The sequence below is a fragment of the Schistocerca serialis genome, chromosome 2, assembly GCF_023864345.2.
Source record: "Schistocerca serialis cubense isolate TAMUIC-IGC-003099 chromosome 2, iqSchSeri2.2, whole genome shotgun sequence".
NCBI lineage: Eukaryota > Metazoa > Arthropoda > Insecta > Orthoptera > Acrididae > Schistocerca > Schistocerca serialis.
The window spans coordinates 548,157,442-548,181,420 of record NC_064639.1 but is presented as its reverse complement, the minus strand read 5'-3'; the positions used below and the strand labels follow the sequence as shown (position 1 = coordinate 548,181,420).

Genomic DNA, 23,979 nt, shown 5'->3' with positions numbered 1-23,979 from the left:
CTGCTGCTGATGATGATGATGCGCTTCTCCAGTTTCTGGCGTCTTACCGTTTCACCCCCATGGGTGACCACAGCCCGGCTGAGCTCTTACATGGCCGACAGCCCCGCACGCTACTTCATCTTCTGCGGCCTTCCACCTCACGGCCGCGGGTGCCTTCACTTGGCCGGTTCACCGACGACGACCTCGTCTGGGTACGGGGATATGGCAGGCAGTCAAAATGGAGTCCGGGCCGCATCTTACGACACCGTGTCCGACACCTGTATGAAATCCAGACGGACACGGGTGTTGCAGTGCATCATTCGGACCAGCTTCGGCCTCGTGTGCCAGCAACGCCTGTTCCGAATGCCGCTACACCACCTTCGGCTCCACCTGACATTTGGGATCTTGGTATCTCTCAATACTCACAACACAGCCCTCTCACCGTCATCGCAATGCCAGCACAAGAACGGACACCACCAGAAGATGTGCCCATGCAGGAACCGGATGACCATCCTCTGTCAGAACCAATCTACTCGCCTCCTCCTCCAACGGACGCCGACACATCGCCCATGTCTCCTGTCATATCAACTGGACTTGCCGCAACAGGCAGATTGGTGCATGGGGCCCCAGCAGATTCGACCCCTACGTCTCCTGTCATCTCGACCCGTTATCATCGGGGACACTTCCGTCCGTATGGGAAGCCTCCTCCTCAAGACTGATAACCATCCTCAGATTTTCATCTTTTCTGCTCTCTATTGAACAACATTCCAGGAACTTCCTTTCTGGATGAAAATGCGCTCCAAACATGGCTAGACGCGTTTTTTGCCTCAAAACCATGTGATTACACCACACCTTCGCTGTTCCACCAGAAGCATAACATTATGTTTTGAGGTTGCACACAGGTCTTCGTACAGGGATTTGCTGCTTTGTTAACCCAGATTTGGCAATGTTGAAAAAAACTTACAGAGAATATTTTACTGATGACTAAAAACTCCATTACATATATATGTTGTGCTTATTAAACTTGTGGAAAAATGCTATGAACTTATCCACCAACCAAATACATCGGAATTTAACTGTTTCCACTTATTCTTATTGTATGTTCTGTATACACCAAGACAGAGAATGGTAGTTGCAGCTACATGATACATTAACATATTACATAAGAAACTTCCTGGCAGATTAAAATTGTATGTAAGACAGACTCCAACTCAGGACCTTTGCCCTTCATGGGCAAAAGCTCTGCCAACTGTGCTACCCAACCACAACTCACAACCTGTCCTCACAGCTTTACCTCCATCAGTACCTCATCTCATACCTTCCAAACTTTGTAGATGTTCTCCTGCAAAGCTTACAGGACTAAGAGTTTGGAATGTAAAAGATAACGGATGGTGTAAAGCTGTAAGGATGGTTCATGGGCCACATCTGGGTAGCTCAGTTGGTACAACACTTGCTCGCAGCAGGCAAAAGTCCCAAGTTTGAGTCTCAGTCCAGCACACAGTTTTAATCTGCCAGGAAGTTTCACATCAGTGCACACTTCACTGCAGAGTGAAAAATTCATTCTGGAAACGTCCCCCTTGCTGTGGCTAGCCCATGTCTTCACAATTACTTTTCTTTGAGGAATGCTAGTCCTGCAAGTTTTGCAGAAGAATTTCTGTGAAGTTTGGAATGTAGGTGTTGAGATGCTGGTGGAAGTAAAGCTGTGAGGATGAACCGTAAGTTACACTTGAGTAGCTCAGTTCATAGAGCACTTGCCCCTGAAAGGCAAAGATCCCCACATTCAAGTCTCTGTCCAGCACATTGTTTTAATCTGCCAGGAAGTTTCATATCAGCACACACTCCACTGCAGAGTGAAAAAATTCATTCATACTACGTAAGATTTATTTTACTTTTTGTAAAATGGCTATAAATTGAAAAACTTCCAAAACTGAAGGAACCACTATGTTTGAGAACTCTTCCAAACAGGTAAGGTAATATGAGAGTTTAACATCCTATCAAAGACAAGGACATTAGACATGAAGTATGAACTCAGATTGGCAAGGGGCGAGGAGGGAAATCGGCAATGTCTTTTTCACAGAAATCTTTCCACTGTTTTCCTTAAGTAATTTTCAGAAATTAAGGAAAACCTAAATGAGTATGGCCTTATAAGGATTTGAATATAATCTTCCTAAAAGCAAGTACAGTGTCTTACTGCTCCGTAACCTTGCTTGGTACCCAAAAGTGAGGAAAGGTTGGAAGAAATAAAACTATCCAACCAATACACAGGAAAATCATTCAGGACCCTAGGTCATCTGAGCCACAACAGAAAAGACTGAGTGAGAAATCAAGAATGAAAATTATTTACTTTATTCAGATATCAATCAGTAAGTTAAAGACCCCCCCCCCCCTCTCTCTCTCTCTCTCTCTCTCTCTCTCTCTCTCTCTCTCTCTCTCTCTCTCTTTCTCCCCCACCCCCCCACCCCCCACCCCCTCTCTCTCTCTCTCTCTCTCTTTGCTTCCTATATTCATAATTTTGACAGCTATAATCTAACTAGCTGATAAAAAGAAAAAGCTTTCAACCACTTTTAATTTACTGTGAGTCTGTACTCCTTGCCATATTTATGTGGACAACTTTCTAAGTTAAAGCAAGTCAAAGACGAAATAAGTTTCTTAATCACATGATAGATTTATTGATCCCACATTAATCTGTTATGCATTTTCACACAAAGGAATATTGTAACATTTGTCTCATTTAGTGGCTGACTTTTATATCTTCAAGCAGGGACTTTCAAGTAGCATTTCAAAAATCCTGGTTAAAAATAAACATTATTCCAGCATTGAGCACTCTGAAAGGATGGCAAATGGCTATTACTCATTTCTTCTGAAGAAAACTAATCCTAACTACATATTTGACCCCCTATTTGTCACATCACTTTGGTGTATTATATTGAACAATAATAAGCTGTGATTGAGCAAACAAATATCATGACAATTCAGTATACTACTTCACATCTTCTACGGAGCTCCACAAAAAGTTGTTTCCAGCAAAGCATTCAGCATCCCCCTCCCTCAACCTTCCTGGAGTCCCTCTGAACTCCCTTACTTTTCCAGTAAGTTCAATTTCCCTGGGAATTCTCAATTTCATAAGTTTTCTAACAAGTTGCTGTCCTGGATAACTAATTAAGATGGACTGAACTGAATTGGCAAGAAGAGAAATTCATGACACAACTTGAAGTCTCAGTTGACAGCACACAATCTGAGGCAATATGGAACAGTCAGTGACATTATGCAGGTTAGTAGAAGGATAAACACTGTACAGAAAGATAAAGGCTTGACTACAGTAAGCAGATTCAAGTGGATTTAGGTTGCATTAGTTATGCAATGATGAAGGTTGCATGGGATAGACTAACATGGAGAGCTGCATAAAACCAGTCTTCGGACTGAAGATGATGACTACAACCACCACCACGCCGCCGCCGCCACCACCGCCGCCATCACCACCGCCACTGCCGCCATCGCCACCGCCACTGCCACCACCACCACCTCCACCACCACCACAACCACCACCACCCCCCATTCCAACAACAACAACATGGTATTGGCAAATTCAGTGTTAAAAATGAAACATTACACAGTTCTAAATACAAAAACTTAAAAATAGTATACAAAACAGAAATAAAATTGGACTATTTGACAGACTGAAGGAAAGTAATAACTGATCTAAGCAAAAGAATTATTGATGGAAACTAAGTATAAGTTGCTATTACTGACTTCACAAGACCAATACATTACTTAAGCCAGAATGTTAAAGATGTAGGTTCAAACCTGCTGTTGCCTTTAATATAAAAGTGTGAAGCACTAAATTAGATAATTCTGTTATATTTTTTATCTGCTGATCAGATAAATGAAGCATCTCAAAAAATCAAAGTAATGAGTACAATTACATTTTTCTTTCTTTTTGTCCAACTTGTACCACCTTCCAGCGGTCATCACGGTGGCAGAGGATGCTGCGATACAATGTTGAAACGAGTAATAGCTGCTGACTGTAGCTAAGCTGCACGATTTCATACTTCTCATTCAGTAGTTCAACTGATTTGCTTAAATGCTGTAATAATTACAAAAAAGTTAGAAACTTATAAACTGAAAATGTGTGTATAAAGAAAAGTTAGTAGTTAATGAAAGGTTTTATGCAAGTTATCATCAATGGAAACTAAATATGAAACTTTTTTCCTGTACTTATACTTTACAGTTGACTTCTCACATTAAATAAAATTATTTGATTAATGTTATTACATTGACATTATATTGTGTGGTAGGACAATCTGTCAGAATTCAGCATTTGAATACTCTCAAATGGTTACACCATAATCTAAGACAAGACGAATTTTCATCACCAGTGAAGAAATGAACCAGTTACAAAACTACTGTTGGCAGCAAGGAGGCACTAACAATGGATGTTAACTTACTGTAGTCCAATTGCTCTGTTTTATGCCACAAAATATGACCAATGGCATCATGATTTAGTCGGGAAATATATGGAAATATTATGGCATTTTTAACTATTAAATTTAATTATCATGCATGCTTCAAATGTTAGGCATCAATTTTGGTGTCCATTATCAAAATTCACAACAAATATTAAAAAGGAATTTTTCAGTGTAATAAAATTCAACAAAATAGTGAATCTCCAGTCAGAAAAATGCCACATGCCAACTTTCAGGTTACAAAGCCAGAACATCCCAAATAAACAAAGATATGGTACAGTTCAGTTCCAGTGAAACCACCAACATAAGAACTATTTCGTGTCTTATAATTGCATACACTTTCACAGCCACAGTCAATTTGGATAATATCATTTTGGTCACTAGGTATCATTTTGTAAGGCTAAATATTGACACAAGATCAAAGTCTCTATGTGGTGGCAATACTTTTGGCTACCCTGTATATAGCATCATATTTTGTTGTAATGTAACAATCAGAATCACTGTTCTAGCATACACCCTTTAACAAGGGTCAGTGTTCCTTGTTAGATGACTCGTCACAACTTGACTATTCCTTTCTGAACATGGAATCTTTTGTGGAGTGAAAAGATCAAAGATCTTGAAGCCACTAGACACATGGACTTCATACCGCCACAGCTACCACACATTCACTGAAATCTGCTACTTCTTTACTTACATTGTCTTCAGTTTACCTTATAGCTTTATGTATATATTTACTGTGACATCCATTAGTGTAAAACCTAATTTGGAGCACATTTACCTCATTTTTGAGATTGTCAGCACAGCTTGTCCAATGAAATCAGAATGATCTCACATGGGGCACAGAGTATTTATGTGCTGAATGATAGACTAATGTAATGGGTTCGTTGACTCACGTCAAATAGCTACAGGTTTTTCTCCTAAAATAATTAATTTTGTTAACTGAACTTAACATCTGGTGTTTCCATGTCTTTAGGGTTTTCTGCATTAAGTATTAAGCAAAACCTGAATAATTAAGTTCATATATCCAGCCCCTCATGCTCACTACATACCTAATTTTCAAAAATTCTCTATATACTGACTCTTGCCACTCTCAACCTAATATATTCCTGCCTTTATGTGTGTTTTTGTTTCTGTTCTGAACAGATATTTTGGCACAGTTTTGCTTTTCCTACAACTGATGTAGAGTTTCTAACTTTTTTAATGTTTCCCATTCTATGTGTTAACTAGTGTAAGTTGTACTGCATCACTTCTTGATTTTGAACATGTTATTATTGTGTTTTCAAGTATTGTCAATGTATTCCATGTCTGTGTGTGGTTTACAATGTGTTGGTATTACAAATTGGAGATGGTCTTAGTGTTTTGATATATTAAGTTTCTTTTTTTGCTGCACTGCAATTTTATTGTGTGTTCTGTGTACTATACGCACATCACAGCCATTGTTCTCCATTATGTTATTATTATCATTCTTGTTTCTGTTTTCTCCTGGTAAGGCAGAATGACAAGTGGAATTCTTTGTTTTAATGAATAATATTTTCAGATATTTGAGCAAATTGAGTTTGCACCTAAGAATAAATCCATTGCTGTGGCCTTTCCATATGTTGTGAAAATGTGCTTCTTGCTTTATCTTTTGTGGTCATACCTAGAAATTTTCTCTGTGTGCACATTTACTATAATTTTCACGTCTACCATTGTTTTCTAAGTGTTTCAAGATTATGTTTGCTATTATTCTTGATACTGGGGCACAATAGGTGACTTCTGCTTTTATAGGTAGAACTCATTGTAAAAATAAAAATAGTCATGTTCCTGTACAGAGTTCCCATATGCACTTGTCATGAACATTTTTAGAACCACAATTACTAATGTTGTTTAGGTTGACAACGCACCATTTTTAAATTACGGAAACTTGGGGCCAGGTGCTCCGACTGGACGTGGGATTGGCCTGTTGCCGTTCGTCAGTTGACGGGCAGTGCTATGGTTTTCGCGGTGTTATGATTGTCGCGGCCAATCTGAGCACATGGTGCATTGTGCTTGTAATTGCTCTGTGTCAAATTACTAAGCATTTACAGCAATTCCTGCATGCTGCGCAGTCGAAACGAAGTAGCACTGCAGAAGCTACAAGATAACAGTTATTACATGGCCCATTTGAATTTTAATACTTTTCTTTACATTTGCGCAACTGCTTGCACAGCCTGTATAACATTTATAATGCAAAGGAGCCTGCTGACCAGGAGGAGATTTAATTTACATTAAAACAAGTAGCTGTACAATAAATGATTGATTTTTCAGTTGCCGTAGCTATGAACCAACAAAGACACAATTTCACGCCACTATTGCACTGTTAAACCATTGTAGTAAGAAATATTTACAATGATAGTCATTTACAGCAGCATTGTTGATTTTGTGGTGTGAAAGTAGGTACTGTACGTAGACATAGTTATGGATGCTTATTGCCAAGAGATTGTTTTTCCTTGGTCACTGCTTATAATAGCATTTATGCCACATAATCATAATAATTAGATGCAAGGCTCAATTCATGATTATTAAAGTATATGTGGCTAAGAACTGTCCTGCACTTTACATTACAAATGGATGTGCTAGGCTCAGAACCCATGCAATATTTTACAAGCTAATCTCCAAACAGTACTTGGATTTATTCGAAGGAAACCATAAAAACATTTAACTACAAATAAACATAACCAGAGGAATGTTGGGGAAAACAGCCAGTGTTATAATGAGGGTGGAGGGAGGGAGGGAGGGAGAGGAGAGGATGTCAGTGAGGAGCTATCATGCTGAATTGATATACAGAGCTTCCCATCTTCACTGGTAGCAAGGGGAATACAGTCACTACCAACAAGTACAGAGAAGAAATACTGCACCCACATGTACAGCTTTTCTGAGATGCAGTTGATTCCAATTATGGTGAGGTCTCTACATCTCATTCTTAAAATTGATGTCTCAGATGACTTGAGGGAACAAATTACAGCCTCTATCTACAGATCTCTATCTAGCCCTACCTCAGTAATGGGAGAAACTGTCATAGGTGCTACTTAACCACCTTACAGACAGCCTTTTCAATCAGTGCCAAGCACATCAGTAGTTATGGAGTAAGTTCATCCCCTAGAAACTGTTTCGTTATTATGGAACACATGTTTCAGTTTTCAAACTTTTTTGTAATGTGTACCTTTGATTTCAGTTCTCCAATTATGTTTTGCATACAGTTGCATGCCAAAAGTCTTGCAATTAAAGTTTACTTTGATATGCAAGCCTTTCTACATCTTATTCATGAAAATGCTCCCATTTCTGGATTTTTTCTAACTTTGAGGCTCTAATGTAGGTGTCCTCCTGAGGGGGGGGGGGGGGAAATCATCTTGTCTAACAAAGTTCTGATTGGCAGCAAAATATTTAAACTTCTGAATTCTTTTCCATGACACTGGGATATATATTTAATGTTTTTTTTAATGTTGGGACTGTACTTTAGCTCTTTGAAGCTGTAATTTACTACTGCCCTTATTTGTCTTTGTTACTGCACTAATAAAGGCTTTAAGTTTTTCTTTGAGATATCAGTGTGTGTTATTGGTATCTTCTGTTCTGGCTGGTTTTGATTTAGTCTTTGTCATCATCTTTCTCATTCCTTTCTACATTGGTTCTATTGCCCAGTTTATATCAAATTCACAATAGTTTTGTCATTCTTCTTATGCCTCTACAATGAGTTTTAGTGCATTACTATCAAGAAAAGCTCTTGTTACATGATCACTTACCATGTAAAAATCTATTTCTGTTAGAACAACTAGACCATTTTTGTCTCCACTAAAAAGCTTCATTCCATTCATGCTCCACTCAATGGCAGTAACAGCTGATGTATGGAGACCACTAATGGTGTACCTCTCAACCTGGAAGAGAATGTCAAATCATCTGAAACTGAAGGTCACAAACCCACTAGTCAACTGTTTACCTTAAATCACATATATACTCTCTGTTCTTACTTGTTTGTTTCTTTTAGGTTTCATACTTTCAGGTAAATTATCTGGAGGGCTCTTTGGAATCTGGAATACTGTTACACTTCCCTGGTCATTACCTGCTGCCACCATATAGTCAACTGTTGATATTACTTTCACACATGTCACAGAAGCAGCTGTGTTCTGCAAACAATAGGATGTTGTACATACATTTATATCACAACCACATCACACAGCAGACTGTTTTGTGGTCAGTCATGACAAACACCTAAATTATAAAATTATGAAAAACAAGATAAGGTGTGCACAGGAAAATCCAAATTTAAATATTATTTCATAAACATTTATAGGTTGTCATATATAATGTAGTGATATTTTTAATTACACTCTTAATTTGAAATATCATGTTTAGAATTTAGATTCAGGAAGAATATTTCTCATCTAGTGTTCTTTTAATGATTGTGCACTTTGAGCAGTCAAATATACACAATAAATATGCATGAAATATTTGTGGATTTTGCCCAGAGATGATGCACTATTTCATCTTGAAAATGAACAAGCACACATATTTTCACTGCATAAACAAAGGTCTTGTCCAACATTCCCCAATCAATTCCTCTTTCCTCCCTCAAGAAGACTTTTTTATGTATGTTTCAATACAAGTTGTGACTACTGAAGTTAAATACTGATCAGCTCATTTGTCTCTTTGTCAACTGACCACAGACAACTTTTTTCTGTAATACTGATTCCATGTCAAACTGGGAGGTTTCAGTAACACAAAACTCTTGTGCAGGTTACGTGATCTCAAATGTAGTACTGGATAAAATACAGTGTCAGGCATAAGCAATACATTGAGAATTACAAGTAGCTACAGGTGAGTATTATAGCTGCAGCTTACTGCATTGGGAAGCAAAACTACAATCAATCTTGGTTTGGTCAGCTACCTGACTGAACTCCCTAGAGTCATTATATCAGTTTAGTTACAAAACATTGCTTAAAAAAAAGACCAGTAACCCTGCTGTACTGGGGCAAGCCCAGGGTATCACTGACAAAGTGATGAGGAAGGAAGAGGCGGAGAAATCACAACAACCTCATTATAAAACTAGTTCACCTGGACTGGGTGAAAGTGGCTGCTAAACTAAGTTTGCAGCATCCAAAAGAGAACCAAATTCTCATGCCATTTGACTTGTACAAATTTTGTGATGATAATTTGAGAAATATCAAATTTGTATTTGTTGAAAATCAGAAACTGAACATGCTCAACCTGTTCACGGAGAATGTTCAGTTCCTGGCTCCACTGTCACTGGGATAAAGTAAAATCATCAGTTCATCCTGTTGATTTACTCAGGATTCAGGTCAGTTAGAAAATCAGGATACTCTAATTTATTTCTAGTGATCTTCTGTGATGCCAGTTCTGAGGTAGCACATCATGTAATTGTGAATGTAAATGTACAGCCAGGGCAGTACACTGCTTGCCTCTGTAATGACAAATGGTGGTTGAAAATGTGTGACTGATCTCAGCTGAGCAGCATGATGCACTGACAAATATTATGCATCCTTGCATACCATCACATTCTTTCCACTAGATACTGATGAAAAATTCATCCTAAGCTGCAGAGCTGCACCTATTGGTGACAATCCTCGTGGCTGCTACCGCCTTCACAGGCTTTCAGTACATTTTACCAAGTTTGTTGTTTCAATCGTGGAATGTAAGTGTAATTTGTTGTAATAATCAATTCATTTTTTAAATTGTAGTCAGACAGGCTGGGGATCCAGTAAGATACAAATTCAGAATTTCACACATTGTGTTTGGACCATCTTCATTTCAATGTGTGCAACAGCTCAAGTACTGCACATAAAAAGTTAAAAGACTGTGGAATAACGTTTGGTAAGTGTTCAAATCTACATAACAAATTTCAACAAAACCTGTGATGCTACAGTGGGGATGCTCGACCATTTGACCAGAATGATATGATAGTTATTCATGGCAATAAATGATCACATGAAAACAATATACTGGAATCGCATAACTCAAAGAATGGCAGTACTGCTGCAGAAGAACACCAATAACATAATGCCTAATCTGTTCTTACCTCACAGCGTAACCTCTGCAAATCACGGTTACGCCGACCATACCAGTATACTAAGCCAAGATTAGTTCCAACTGCTATGTATTCAGGCAAAATATCCACACAGGTTAAGCTTAGCTCATGTGTGAACAAACCACGTTGTGCCTTCAAGGGTATCTGCTGTAGCAAATCTTCTAATGGTGCCCATTCTCTCAAGACACCATCATCTTCACTTGAAGGGTCAGTCATGTCTACAGCTACTGGAAAAAGAACACAGTATATTGCATTAAGTATGACAATCCTTTGACACTTACAAGCACAATACAATGAAAAAAAAAATTATTTCTCTAAGCACTACTGTTCAACACAGTCTTCAACGATTACCCATATGAGGTTTACTAGTCCCCCATAGGGCACCGCCTCAGTGGGTTGATAGGAGACTGCTCACTAGATACAAAGGTTATCAGGGAAATAAAATACTCTGGGAGGATCAAAACTATCATGGCAGGAGAGGGTCACCAAGCTGTGGTGTAGGAGGCTCTCGTAAGAATACAGCTCCCCAGAATCAAGACGCCTGGTCTTCCACGCATGGGAATTGTGCAAAGGATAGTCAACGTATGCCTCAGAAATAGAACACAATTTACTGAAACAAAAGGTGGCACAGCTACAAGGATAAGTATTTTGGTTCTTGGAATATTAGAAGGCTATACCACCCGAGAAATGCCCAAACAGTACTTTCTAGTAGTGCTCCAAGAAATAAGTTGGCAAGGAACGAGGTCACTAAAAATACGAGACAAGACAATAATGTATGAAGATTGTGGTCAACAACATGAATTTAAAACTGGATTCTATATTCATAAACCAATAAATGACTTGATACAAGGATTCAAACATATCAGTAACTGAATGTCATACATCACAATTCAGATCAGCTGTTAGACATATCATTTCTGAATCCAAATGCACCCACGGAAGATAAGGATGACAACAAGAAAGAAGAGTTCTACAACTATTAGGAATTTCAGCTTACACAAGGAAAGTTCTGATAATGGAGTTCAACTTATACACTTTGCAATTACAAGTGATCCGATACTAAGCAGAACAAAAGTCAACACAAATTTATTCATTTAGGGTCAAGGATATCATCAGATGGAGAAGTAGTGAATCAGATTGACCCTGTAGCTGTCCAAAAAAAATTTCACAACAGTATTAAAGATGTTAGAACCTTTAGGAATGCAGAGTGTGACACAGACTTTATAGTAAGCACATGAAAAAGTGAAAATAAAACTCGAAAGGAAACTACATAGAAAAAGAGTGGAAATGACTAGACACTACATAGAAAATCTGGCATAAGAAAGTATAACAGAAAACTTTACAAAACAAATGGAAAGTACTGTAACAAAAACAAGCCTGGCCCATAGGAAACAACAAAGTGTGGAAAGCAGATGGAGACATCTGATGAATAGTATTCAAGAAGTAACTTCCTATGTTACAGGGGAAAGAAAAAGACTTAAGAAAATACAGTTTAACACTAAGTGCCAAGAAAAAGTGCTGGAGACAAGAAATGGGAGGAAAGCACCTTGTTCAAGAAAGGAATAATATGCCTCTGAAGGAAAGATACTATAAAATCTGCCAGGAAACACAACATATATGTGTTGGCTCACCCTTAGCCTTGATGACAGCTTCCACTCTCCCAGGCATACATTCAATCAGATGCTGGAAGGTTTCTTGGGGAATGGTAACCATTCTTCATGGAGTGCTGCACTGAGAAGAGGTATTGATGTCGGTCAGTGAGGCCTGGTACGAAGTCTGCATTCCAAAACATCCCAATAGGTGTTCTATAGGATTCAAAACAGGACTCTGTGCAGGCTAGTCCATTACAGGGATGTTATTGTCACGTAACTACTCTGCCACAGACGGTGCATAATCAACATTTGCTCGATCGTGTTGAAAGATGCAATCACCATCCCCGAATTGCTCTTCAACAGTGGGATGCAAGAAGGTGCTTAAAACATCAATGTAGGCCTGTGCTGTGATAGTGCCATGCAAAACAACAAGGGGTGCAAGCCCCCTCCACTAAAAACACAATCACACCATAACATCACTGCCTCCAAATTTTACTGTTGGCACTACACACACCAGTAGATGATGTTCACCAGGCATTCGCCATACCCACACCCTGTCATCGGACCGCCACATTGTGTACCATGATTCGTCACTCCACACAACATTTTTCCACTGTTCAGTCATCCAATGTTTACGCTCCTTTATACCAAACGAGGCATCATTTGGCATTTACCAGCGTGATGTGTGGCTATGAGCAGCCACTCGACCATGAAATCCAAGTTTTTTCACCTCCCACCTAACTGTCATAGTACTTTCAGTGAATCCTGGTGCAGTTTGGAATTCCTGTGTGACGGTCTGGATAGATGTCTGCCTATTACACATTACGACCCTCTTCAACCATCAGCGATCTCTGTCAGTAAACAGACGAGGTCGGCCCGTACGCTTTTGTGCTATACGTGTCCCTTCACGTTTCCACTTCACTATCACATGGAAACAGTGGACCTAGAGATGTTTAGGAGTGTGGAAATCTCACATACAGACATATGACACAAGTGACACCCAATCACCTGACCACGTTCAAAGTCCGTGAGTTCTGCGGAGTACCCCATTCTGCTCTCTTATGATGTCTAATGCCTACTGAGGTCACTGATATGAAGTACCTGGTAGCACAATGCACCTAATATGAAAAACTTATGTTTTTGGGGGTGTCCAGATACTTTTGATCACATAGTGTATGAAAGGTTGGAAATTACTAAGTAATGATGAAATTTATTGAAACACACAAAACATATAAGAAGTAATGAGAAAAATAAGAGTGGTACTTTTTTGACATTTATATCACACGCAGGACCATGGATTAACCAAAAAGAACTTCAATTATTTGCAGGATAAGAAGTCAATAAGTTGGATCCATGAGGTAGAAAAAAGGATTTAGAAAAAAAAAATAATATAAAAGCTGAAGAAATGACTGATGTGTTTATGGAAAGAGTGCTCAATGTGGCAGTTGGGAGAGTGAAAAAGCTATAATGAAATGGTCAAAAGACAGGGAAGGACAGCATAGTGAACAGATGAAAGAGTACTTGAAGAACAGAAGAGAATAATGGATAGGGAACTGAAATTGGCATGTGGAGCTAACCTGGCCCACTCAAGAAGAAGAGGAAAGTGGAGGAGGAGGAGGAGGAGGAGGAGGAGGAGGAGGAGGAGGAGGAAAAATCTTTTGGTAAATCCATTGAAAGGAACAGTTCATAAAGGATCAGCATGAGAAAATACTGAGGAACTAGAGTGTCATACAAAAAAGGTGGAAGACATACCTTTCATAACTACTCAACTGCAATGATCTACATTCTTATTTAAACTTGAGGAACCTGGTACATTTGATGTGCAATTCACCACCCCGTCAGTAAATGAAATGCAGTAAGCAACAAATAAAAGAATAACAAGGCTTCTGGGGAATCTACATGTATGCCAAGTTATTAAAATATGGAGGGCCACAACAGGAATTTGAACTATAGCTTTTAATAGAAACAATTTTGAAGACAGAGAACATATCTGAAGACTAGTAAAAAGAGTAGTTATATTTGACATACTTTTAAAAAAAAAATACCCCCTTGTGTGTGATAACAACAGATGAATAGCTTTACTGGAGGTATATCTTATAAATCCTATTGATTTGCTCTTAAACAGGGTGATCTCCATAACTGAAGAACTAATTTGGTACTACCAATGCAGTTTCTACAGAAACAGATCCACATTAGATCATTTATTCACTCTAGGAAAAATTACCGAGAAGGCAATGGCAATTCTAGATAGATGTCCACATAATTTCTAGATTTCAAAAACGCCTGTGGTAGTGTACACACACAGACAGACACTCCTAAATACAGGGTGTCCCACTCAAACCTCCCTGATTTCAAGGACCCAGGAGAGAAAAACCACAGTATATTCACCAATGAAAAATGCAAAACACTGATTGTACAGCATCTCAAAGAATTTATATTCCCGTGTAAGATGTGCCAAGTATCGTCACCAGAGTGCAGCATAGTCGCATGAAGTGAAAACGGTGACTCCACAGCAGCGTGCGCAAGCAGTAGTGTGGTTTGCAGGAACAAAATCGCCGATTACTAAATTATCGCCGTGTGTATGGATGTGATCCACCTGATGTAAAAACAATTAAGGAATGGTATAGGAAATTTATGGCAACAGAAAGCGTTCTGAAATATTCTGGTGGTGCACTTTATGGAATTTCAGAAGGGACAGAGGAGGACATCAGACAAATGTTTCTCATAAGCCCATGTAAGTCAATTTGTCAAGCATCTAAGCAACTTGATGTACCTCGATCAACACTGTATCGTTTAGTTCACCAGTGTCTTCGTATGTGTGTGCCAAGTGCCAATTCAGCAACATCTGATGCCAAATGACAAACCACACCGACAACAATTTGATGCGGATATGCTGCAGCGTATTGATATGGATGCCACCTTCCTGGAAAGATGTTTATTCTCAGATGAGGCAACCTTTCATCTATCAAGAAGGGTTAATAGGCATAATATTCGAATTTGGGGTTCACAAAATCCGCATGTTGTCATTGAACATGTTCATGATAGCCCTAAACTAAACATCTGGTGCGGGCTAATGCACAATAGGATTGTTAGACCGTTCTTCTTTGTGTAACAAACAGTGAATGGGTCAGTGTATCTGGACATGTAGGAGCAGTTTGTGTACCCTCAGATACAAGACTTGCAAACCAACATCATTTTTCAACAAGATGGAGCTCTGCTGCATTGGTCAATGGTTGTTCACAAGTTTCTGGATAGGAAATTTCCCAATCATTGGATCGGACGTGGAGGACCCATTGCCTGGCCACCACATTCACCCGACATTATGCCACTTGATTTCTTCATGCGGGGATTCATGAAGGACCGCATGTATGCAACCAAAATGGACGATATTCCTACGTTGTGACATTGTATCACTAATGTGATTGCAACAATAACGGGGGAAATGTAACAATGAACTTGGCAAGAAATTGAATATAGACTCAATATTCTTCATGCTACAAATGGTTCAAATGCAAAGGTGTACTGATGATAAATAAATAAATTCTTTGAGATGCTCTACAATGTGGTGCACTTTTCATTGCCGTATCTACTGTTGTTTTTTTTCCCTGGGTCTTTGAAATCAGGAATGTTTGAATGGGACACCCTGTATAATGAGAGAATCAGAAATACCATCACAATCAGGTTAGTTAGAATGTATATTGATACACTTTGTACCACACAGACGCATCTGTACAAGAAACTGAAAATTTTAAGGTGTACACTATACTGAAAGAGGGGAACACCTATCTTATTTAACCTCGCCTTAGATAAGAGCAATAGAGATTTTGCTAAAATTAATCCAGAAGTAATCCAACTGCAGATGGGTTAACATTACTAGACACACCTACACAGATGATGTAGCACTGATAAGTAGCTCCAAAATAGAATTAATCAGATTTTGTTGCAGGTGGATTCACTTTCAAGACAGTCAATTGTTTCGAGTACCTAGGGAGTCTCTTGAGTAACAACAACAAAACATATATTAAAATACATGCCAAACTAGCACCAGCAAACAAAACAATTTTTAGTTTTAGTAATATTTTAAGGGAAAAACAATTAAAACTAACTTTAAAATTTTCTTGTTTCAGTCACCTATTATACCAGTAACATTACACAGATGTGAAGTATAAATATTTGGAGAAAAAATGATTAAAAGCTGTTAATATTTGAAAGTAAAATACAAAGGAAAAATTTTTGGAACTATATGTGGTGCAAAGAACACAGAATGGAGCGTAAGAAAAAATGAGGAATTGCAAGAGCTGTACAACACAGTAACATTGTTGAAGTGCTAAGAAGTGAAGGCTGAACTCGCATAGCTATATAGCAAGAATGACAGAACAGACTATATGTAGAATAGCTTTTTGCAGGAGTATAGATGGAATGAAAGGAAGAGAAAAACCCAGAATCAGACCCAAGAGGACACAGCTAGAACAAACGTCAATATCAAACAGGCAGACAGTGCACTCAACAGAAAGAAATGGAAGAGGCTCAAAGAGCAGGAGTACAGTTGATAGGGCATTTTCCACATGAAAAGTAAAAGTAATAGTCTTCAAAAAAAGTCCTGTGAGAAATTAATAGAAATGGAAAAGATACCACACTGGATTACATGGGATAACAGATGTTATTAAACGAAGATTATGTCACATCCCTTGCAGCACCAGAAGCTGAGATGGGGCAGACAGCAAGCGCCTTAGTCCACACTTCAAGCATAATCGTTCATTGATTCACTGTATTCCATTAAGGAGGAGAGCCTCCACAGATCATCGTTTCATTTCCTTTATCATTCACAGATCACCTTACATGAGTAAGTCAACATATACATTAACAAAAGAGACTAAACTCCTAGAAATATTAACTGTACATTATACCAAAAGTGAAATACCACAACATTACCTAACATAATTTGTTTCTACACCATCTAAATGGGACCTAGTAAATTTGGAGGAAAGTTGCAACTTTATAAAGTTTTGTAAGTCATAAAAATAGTTGCAAGTTTGTCTCCTATTAGTAACTTAAAATTTACAAGAAAAAAAGACAAATTTTGTAAAGGATACAGTTAGGCTTGTTTGCAACACACCACTAAATACTATACAGTTCTGCAATAAATATTACTTGCCATGCAGTTAATATGAATTTCTGAATTCTTCAGTCTATATAATCAGATATTTATAGAATCACTACCTAACAAGGCACAATCATAATTTTATTTTGAATTGGTAATAATTGTCAATTTCTTGATCTATATTAGACACACCCTTTTTACACACCTTTGTGCTAGAGTACATAACTCGTATTCTGACCCTTACACACAGAGAGAAAGTATACCGTACACGATAATTATTTTTTGCCTTTTGTTGATACTGTGTAGGTCACAGTTCAACTGAAACTGATATTCATTATTGTCAATAAATACCACTAGGGAGAAATTTTTCCTGACCAAGTTTACTTTAGGGGAAAACAAAACTCTTAGTGTTGTAGGAGTATGTTTAAGAAATTTAAAATTTCAATTTTAACTATCTGTTCTGTAAATCCCCTCCAGCATTATTAACATAATGTTTTTCTAAACATCACAATTGAGCCTTTTTTATGATGCCTTGATACAATACATTCCTCCTACGACCTGTACCTTATTAGTGAGTATATTTTACTGATAATGTTTGACTACCATAATCAGATAAACCATTCACTATTGGTTTTACAGCTTGCATCTAAAAGCAAACTGACAATACCTGTTGCACTGTGTCCTTCAATCCTCATAGGGAATTCTACTGTGGCAAATAATCCAAAGCTGGACACCAACTGCTCGAAGTGTCCTTGATGAGTACTATCTGACCGAAAATCTGTCAAGGGCTACACAAACAATAATCATGCAGTTCAGTCTGTATAACCTTTCTAATATTGTCTGTTTTATGATGTGTAAAATATTTACTGCTGTTGGCCTGTTAACTTTCAGTCATAATAACTTGCACACTTCCTGGCACAATATTCAAAAAGCTTTTCAACACAACATCCATTAACTTAAAGGGCTTTGACTCAATTTTGTGTACACAATACTTGTAAAATTTAAAATGGAAAACTAGATGTGCATGCAATAGTTAACAATAAGGACTGTAGGGAGTAACTTATTGAGGAAAATCACTTAGTAGTATATCATTTGCTGTGCAATAAAACTGTTTGTAAACTATTTATGCATGAATTAGCTGGATTAGCTCCACATAAACTTTACAAGTACTGTCATAGATATTAAAAATTCACAACCACAAATTTTTAGGACTATGTGTATGGATCTAAAGAGAAATTGTTTTATACTTTTTAGTACAATTTAAAACTACATTATATTAGAAAGTCTTATTTAAATAATTATTATTTAAGAGTCTTCTGTTTTATTGATATACAATATAAAATGAATCCACAGCTTTGTCCAAGTTGCAGTATTTTTTATTTTGTTAATAGCTGTTTCATTGTAATTGTATTTATTCTCTCAAAGTCAGCCTGAAAATCAATGCAGAGATGATGCTAAACAGAGAAGTTGTACAGATTGTCCTCCCTGCAAGTTGGGCAGCTGAACTAAGATACTTTAGCACATTATTCAATAATCACAGCTTAATGATGGAGATAAAACACGGGCTTATGAATACCCCCTAAAGTTTTTAGTTTCAAAAAGATTATAGCTTCAGGTACTAGCACCAATAAAACTAAAATCAAGACACAGAACACAAAAATAGTTCCAATTGTGCTAATAAACTAAGTCCTTGAGTGTCACAAATGCAAATGCTCTTTCTATATCATCTGGAGATGAGTCCTGCTAAATACCCAAAAATAAAACTGCTGATGCTGTCTCTTTTGAATATTCATATCCAAAGTTAAGATACAAAAATGACTCCACATGGTCTAATATTTAATGCTGAGATATAACCACATCATCAACACAAAAGATATAATGATAGATAAAAAATGTGCCTGTTTGAAGATTTACAAAAATGGAAAAGATAGTCATGAAAAAAAAAAAAAAAAAAAAAAAAAACACCAAATTCTCCAGTCTAACAAGCTAGGTAACACTGTGAATTTTAAATGTGAAGTAATTATTTTAACTAGTCGCAATATTATGAAAAGGAAAGTTGCTACTAACCATATAGCGGAGACACGGAGTCACAAATAGGCACAACAAAAAGACTGTCACAAACCCAAATCCACCTGGCCTCAACCATTGTTAGTCACTGTCCTTACCCATCCAGCCCCTGTTCCCATTCCAGCACTACGCAGCTGTCATTCCACCATCACATTCTGTCTTTTTACTTCTCTCCTTTTCTTCTACTACCCCCCCCCCCCCCCTGCCCTCCATCTAACCTGCAGCATTTCACTGTCCGCCACCCCCACCATACTATCCCTCCCCCTCCCCACCCCAGCCTCATCCTTACCCCTACCCAGTCGCCTCTCCCATCATGCCGAAAGCTTTATTTGCAACAGTCTTTTTGTTGTGTCCTTTTGTGATGCCTATCTGCGACTCAGCATTTCCACTACATGGTGAGTAGCAACTTTCCTTTTCATAATATTGTTACATTCCATCCTGGATTTTCTATTGTAACTAGTCACTTTTATTAGTCTCTTTTTTGGAGGATTGGACCCCCACAATTAGTTGAATTTATTTAAATTAATAAAACAAACAATTTGCACATACAACTTTTGTCGTCAACATGTGGCACTGTCTGGCAGCAGAGTTCCTTCTAAAGATTGAATACTTAAGTAATGTTAGTGGATCTTGGTTCTGAGGATTCTCCTGTGGGGATGTATATAGTAGTAGTATTAAGTTAGTGTCTTGAATATTAGTGATTAGTTATATTAAAGTGAAACATATACTACTCAGTGACACAGCCATCGTAGCCATTAAATGGCTGAAGTGAAACATGTTTTATACCTAAAAAAAGAAGGAAAAAAATGCTCGCTCGCATACCCTTACACTGATACACATCCCAAACCTGTTGGTGTGTAGACAAATCTGTCAAGTTTCATGAGTAGATCTAGACAGATGAAGAAGAGAAGGGTGTGTGTGTGTGTGTGTGTGTGTGTGTGTGTGTGTGTGTGTTTCCATACAGCCTAGCTACCCATAGTCATCGCATCTGCAGTGACGAGCGGTCCCTCTCGAAATACACTGAAGGTCTCATTGAGGCCTTCAGTGATTATCCTCCCAACCTTGTACAAAAACAAATCTCCTGTGCCTTATCTTTCCAGTCTCGTACAACCTCCTAAAGTCTCACTGTCTGTCCATAGAGGAGCATTACCCTCGTAACTCAGTACCACCCAGGACTGGAGCAAATTAATTACATTCTCTGCCAGGGTTTTAACTACCTCCTGTTGTGGCCTGAAATGAGAAATGTCCTGTCCACTATCCTTCCCGCCCCTCCCACAGAGGTATTCCGCCATCCACTGAACCAACACAATACGCTTGTCCATCCCTATACAAATCCTGCTCCCAACCCCTTACCCCATGACTCATACCCCTGTAATAGACCTACATGCAAGACCTGTCCCATACATCGTCTCACCACCACCTACTCCAGTCCAGTCAGAAATATCTTATCCCGTCAAAGGCAGGGCTACCTGTGAAACCACTCATATAACCTTCAAGTTAAGCTGTAACCACTGTGTTGCATTCTATGTGGGCATGACGACCAGCAAGCTGTCTGCATGAATGGCCACCAACAAACTGAGGCCAAGAAACAAGAAGACTACCCTGTTGCTGCTCAACACAACATCCTTCATTTCAAAGACTGCTTTACAGCCTGTGCCATATGGATCATCTCCGCAAACACCAGCTTTTCTGAATTGTGCAGATGGAAACCCTCCCTACAGTATATCCTATGTTCCCGTAGCTCTCCTGGCCTCAACCTTTGTTAGCCATTTTTCTATCCAGCCCCTTTCCTGTTTGTTCCCATTCAAGCACTACACAGCCCTCATTCCACCAACACACCCAGTCTTTTTACTTCTCTCCTTTTCCGCAACCATCCTCCCCCCCCCCCCCCTTCCCCAATATCCTGCCCTAGCTCTGTCTAACCTCCCAACTGCACCTAGCTGCCCTACCCTCTCTCCACATCGTCGTTGTGCACTCCCCAGCAGCACTTCACTGTCCTTGCTGCCCTCCCCCACCCCACCCCAGCCTCCTCCTTAACCCTTACCTAGTTACCACTCCCATCATGCACTGCTGCTGCTGCTCGCTGTGTGGCTTCAGTTACCAGAGACTGCAGGCACATGTGTGTGATTTGCATTTGCATATGTGTTTGTGTGTGTGTGTGTGTCTGTCATCTATTTTTCACAAAGGCCTTGATGGCCAAAAGCTTATATTGTGACAGTTTTTTCTTTGTTGTGCCTATCTGTGACTCAGCATCTCCGCTATATGGTGAGTAGCAACTTTCTTTCTAACAATATTTTGTAAGAGTTTAGGCTGTTGTTAAAAACACATATTGTACTGTTGTACATGTTCTCATTTTTGTCTCTCACAATGGACTCTAGTAATTTTTTTCACATTTATTCATTTGGCATGTTTTTGGCTTTATGTTGGGTAAGCAGAATACTGACATTTGTATTATCAACATAATGTTTTGTTTAATGCCTGTGGGAGATTATTGCTCATACGTTGTAGCCCCCCTAGAGCTGAAATGATTTTCTGGAATCTGATGTCAAACAACCTGCCTCTTTGACTAGTGTAAAAACAGTCACAGCTTAAAAATTTAATTTTGTAAATATGCATAAGATATAGTAGCTTTGCAGCATTGTTACTATGAAGTAATTTCTGCCCAAGCTTTTCTCAATGGTAAAAGATACGTTAGAGCCTACGAATGTCACTTTACTCTTTCATATTTACCTGATGGATTCCCAACCACATGTCTGGCCAGTCTTACTCTCAAAACCCATTGCTCCACCTCAAGCCTAAAGAATCAAAACCACATTTCTTCACAGCGAGTGAACAGGGTTGCAAGGAAGAGTAAGCATATGGATACGAGCTAAGAAATTACGAACTCATAAACTCTTACTGTAGAAAGACACATAAAGGTAGAGGCATAGGCATTTATAGCAGAAATGATATAGCATGTGGAAAAGTCAAAAGGATTGATGGTCTGAGTAAAGAAATGGTACTTCACGTTGCAACAATAAATATAAAACTAGGTAACAACAGTCTGATTACAGCAGCTCTGTTTAGGTCAGCTGGAAGCAGTATCGAAGAATTTGTCAGTTGTCTGGAGGACCCACTGGGGAAGACATTGGCATATAAAAAGCATAAGTGTTGTTTCTTGGAGACATCAACATGGACTCTTTATATAATAGTAATAATTATTTCCATTATGTTGACTTACTTCAGTGTTATAACTATTATCAAATAAACTCAGAACCCACAAGAATAACTGTAGAAACACAGACATGCATGGGTCATATTCTCACAAACACAATAAAGGAGAACATAAACATAGCCATCCTAGAAAACTACATATCTGACAACAGAGCCTTGCAATGGAAATTGATGTAGTGAATGTAGATATAATTAAAAGTGGCATATTTATGTATAAAACAAAATTTAATTATAATAAACTTAAGAGGGCACTAGGCAATGAAAAATGGGAACCAGTTTACAATGCAACAAATGTTAATTGTAAGTGGGAAAATTTCTATACACTATTCCATAAAACTTTGAATGAAACATCCTTTAGTAAAACAAGTAAACAGAGCTATTAATCACAAAGCTGAGAATTTCTCTTCTGAAATCATTGAGCTGAGAGAGAAAATGAAAGACTGTTAGATACTCTTTAGAGATGCTAAATTACAATACTATTTAACAAAATACAAACTGCTCAGGAAAAAAACACAGATTATTTGAGTAACCTTAAAGCTCATAAATATGTCTATCATACAAGCAACTCAACCTGCGTTAGTAAAACAGCCTGGAAAATAATGTACAAAGAATGTGGGAAACTGCAATCTCATGAACACACCAGCATAATGTTAAAAGGAACTGAAGATATAACAAATGACCCAAAATAAGTTGGGTTGATTTGGGGTAAGAGACCAAACTGCGAGGTCATCGGTCTCATCGGATTAGGGAAGGATGGGGAAGGAAGTCGGCCACGCCCTTTCAAAGGAACCATCCCGGCATTTGCCTGAAGCGATTTAGGGAAATCACAGAAAACCTAAATCAGAATGGCCGGACACGGGATTGAACCGTCGTCCTCCCGAATGCGAGTCCAGTGTCTAGCCACTGCGCCACCTCACTCGGTCCCAAAATAAGTCTGTGAGAAATTCATAGAGATGTATAGTACAATTGGCACAAATGAAACACATCGCTGGGCACACACTTTAAATGTTACAAATACAAGCCGATCTTTTTTCATCCATGGCATTACTGAGAGGGACCTCCTAGTAGTCATTTCAAAACTTCAAGCTAAACTATCTTGTGACTGGGATGACATTTCACCTAAGCTGCTAAAGAAATGCAGAGGAGAATTAGTGAAGCCTCTGACATATCTAATAAGTATCTCCCTCTGTCATGGAGAATACCCTGATCATCTGAAAATCACTCAAATTCTAATGGTGCATAATAAGAGAATAAAAATTGACATGATAACCTATAGGCCAATATCATTAACTTCAGAGTGTGGGAATTTAGTAGAGAAGGTAATATTGAATCAATTTGAGGTATATTTCATCAAACAATCTATTCAACAATCCACAAATCGTCTTAGAAAAGTGAGTTCTACTATAACTGCAGTAGCAAATTATAACTTGAAATATTAAAAAAGTTAGATGAAGTACGAAAGGTAAGAGACACCTTCCCGGATATGAGTATAGCTCTTGACACTCT

General features: G+C 38.4%; 1 protein-coding gene across 3 annotated transcripts in view; it reads right to left on the bottom strand.

Annotated features, from left to right (window-relative positions):
- LOC126457531 (uncharacterized) overlaps positions 1–23,979 on the bottom strand; it is a 221,914-nt gene that overhangs the window by 180,386 nt on the left and 17,549 nt on the right. Inside the window, exons 1-5 of one of the 3 annotated variants that reach the window (XM_050093883.1) lie at positions 12,132–12,228; positions 10,492–10,724; positions 8,426–8,581; positions 8,201–8,332; positions 3,903–4,063 (exon numbers count right to left, since the gene is read on the bottom strand). In XM_050093883.1, the coding sequence (XP_049949840.1) occupies positions 3,903–4,063; positions 8,201–8,332; positions 8,426–8,581; positions 10,492–10,724; positions 12,132–12,213 (764 nt within the window). In that variant the 5' untranslated portion in view covers positions 12,214–12,228. Of the gene's footprint in view, positions 1–3,902; positions 4,064–8,200; positions 8,333–8,425; positions 8,582–10,491; positions 10,728–12,131; positions 12,229–23,979 lie in introns of those variants that run through there. The other 2 variants (XM_050093884.1, XM_050093885.1) reach the window with 2 other exon arrangements.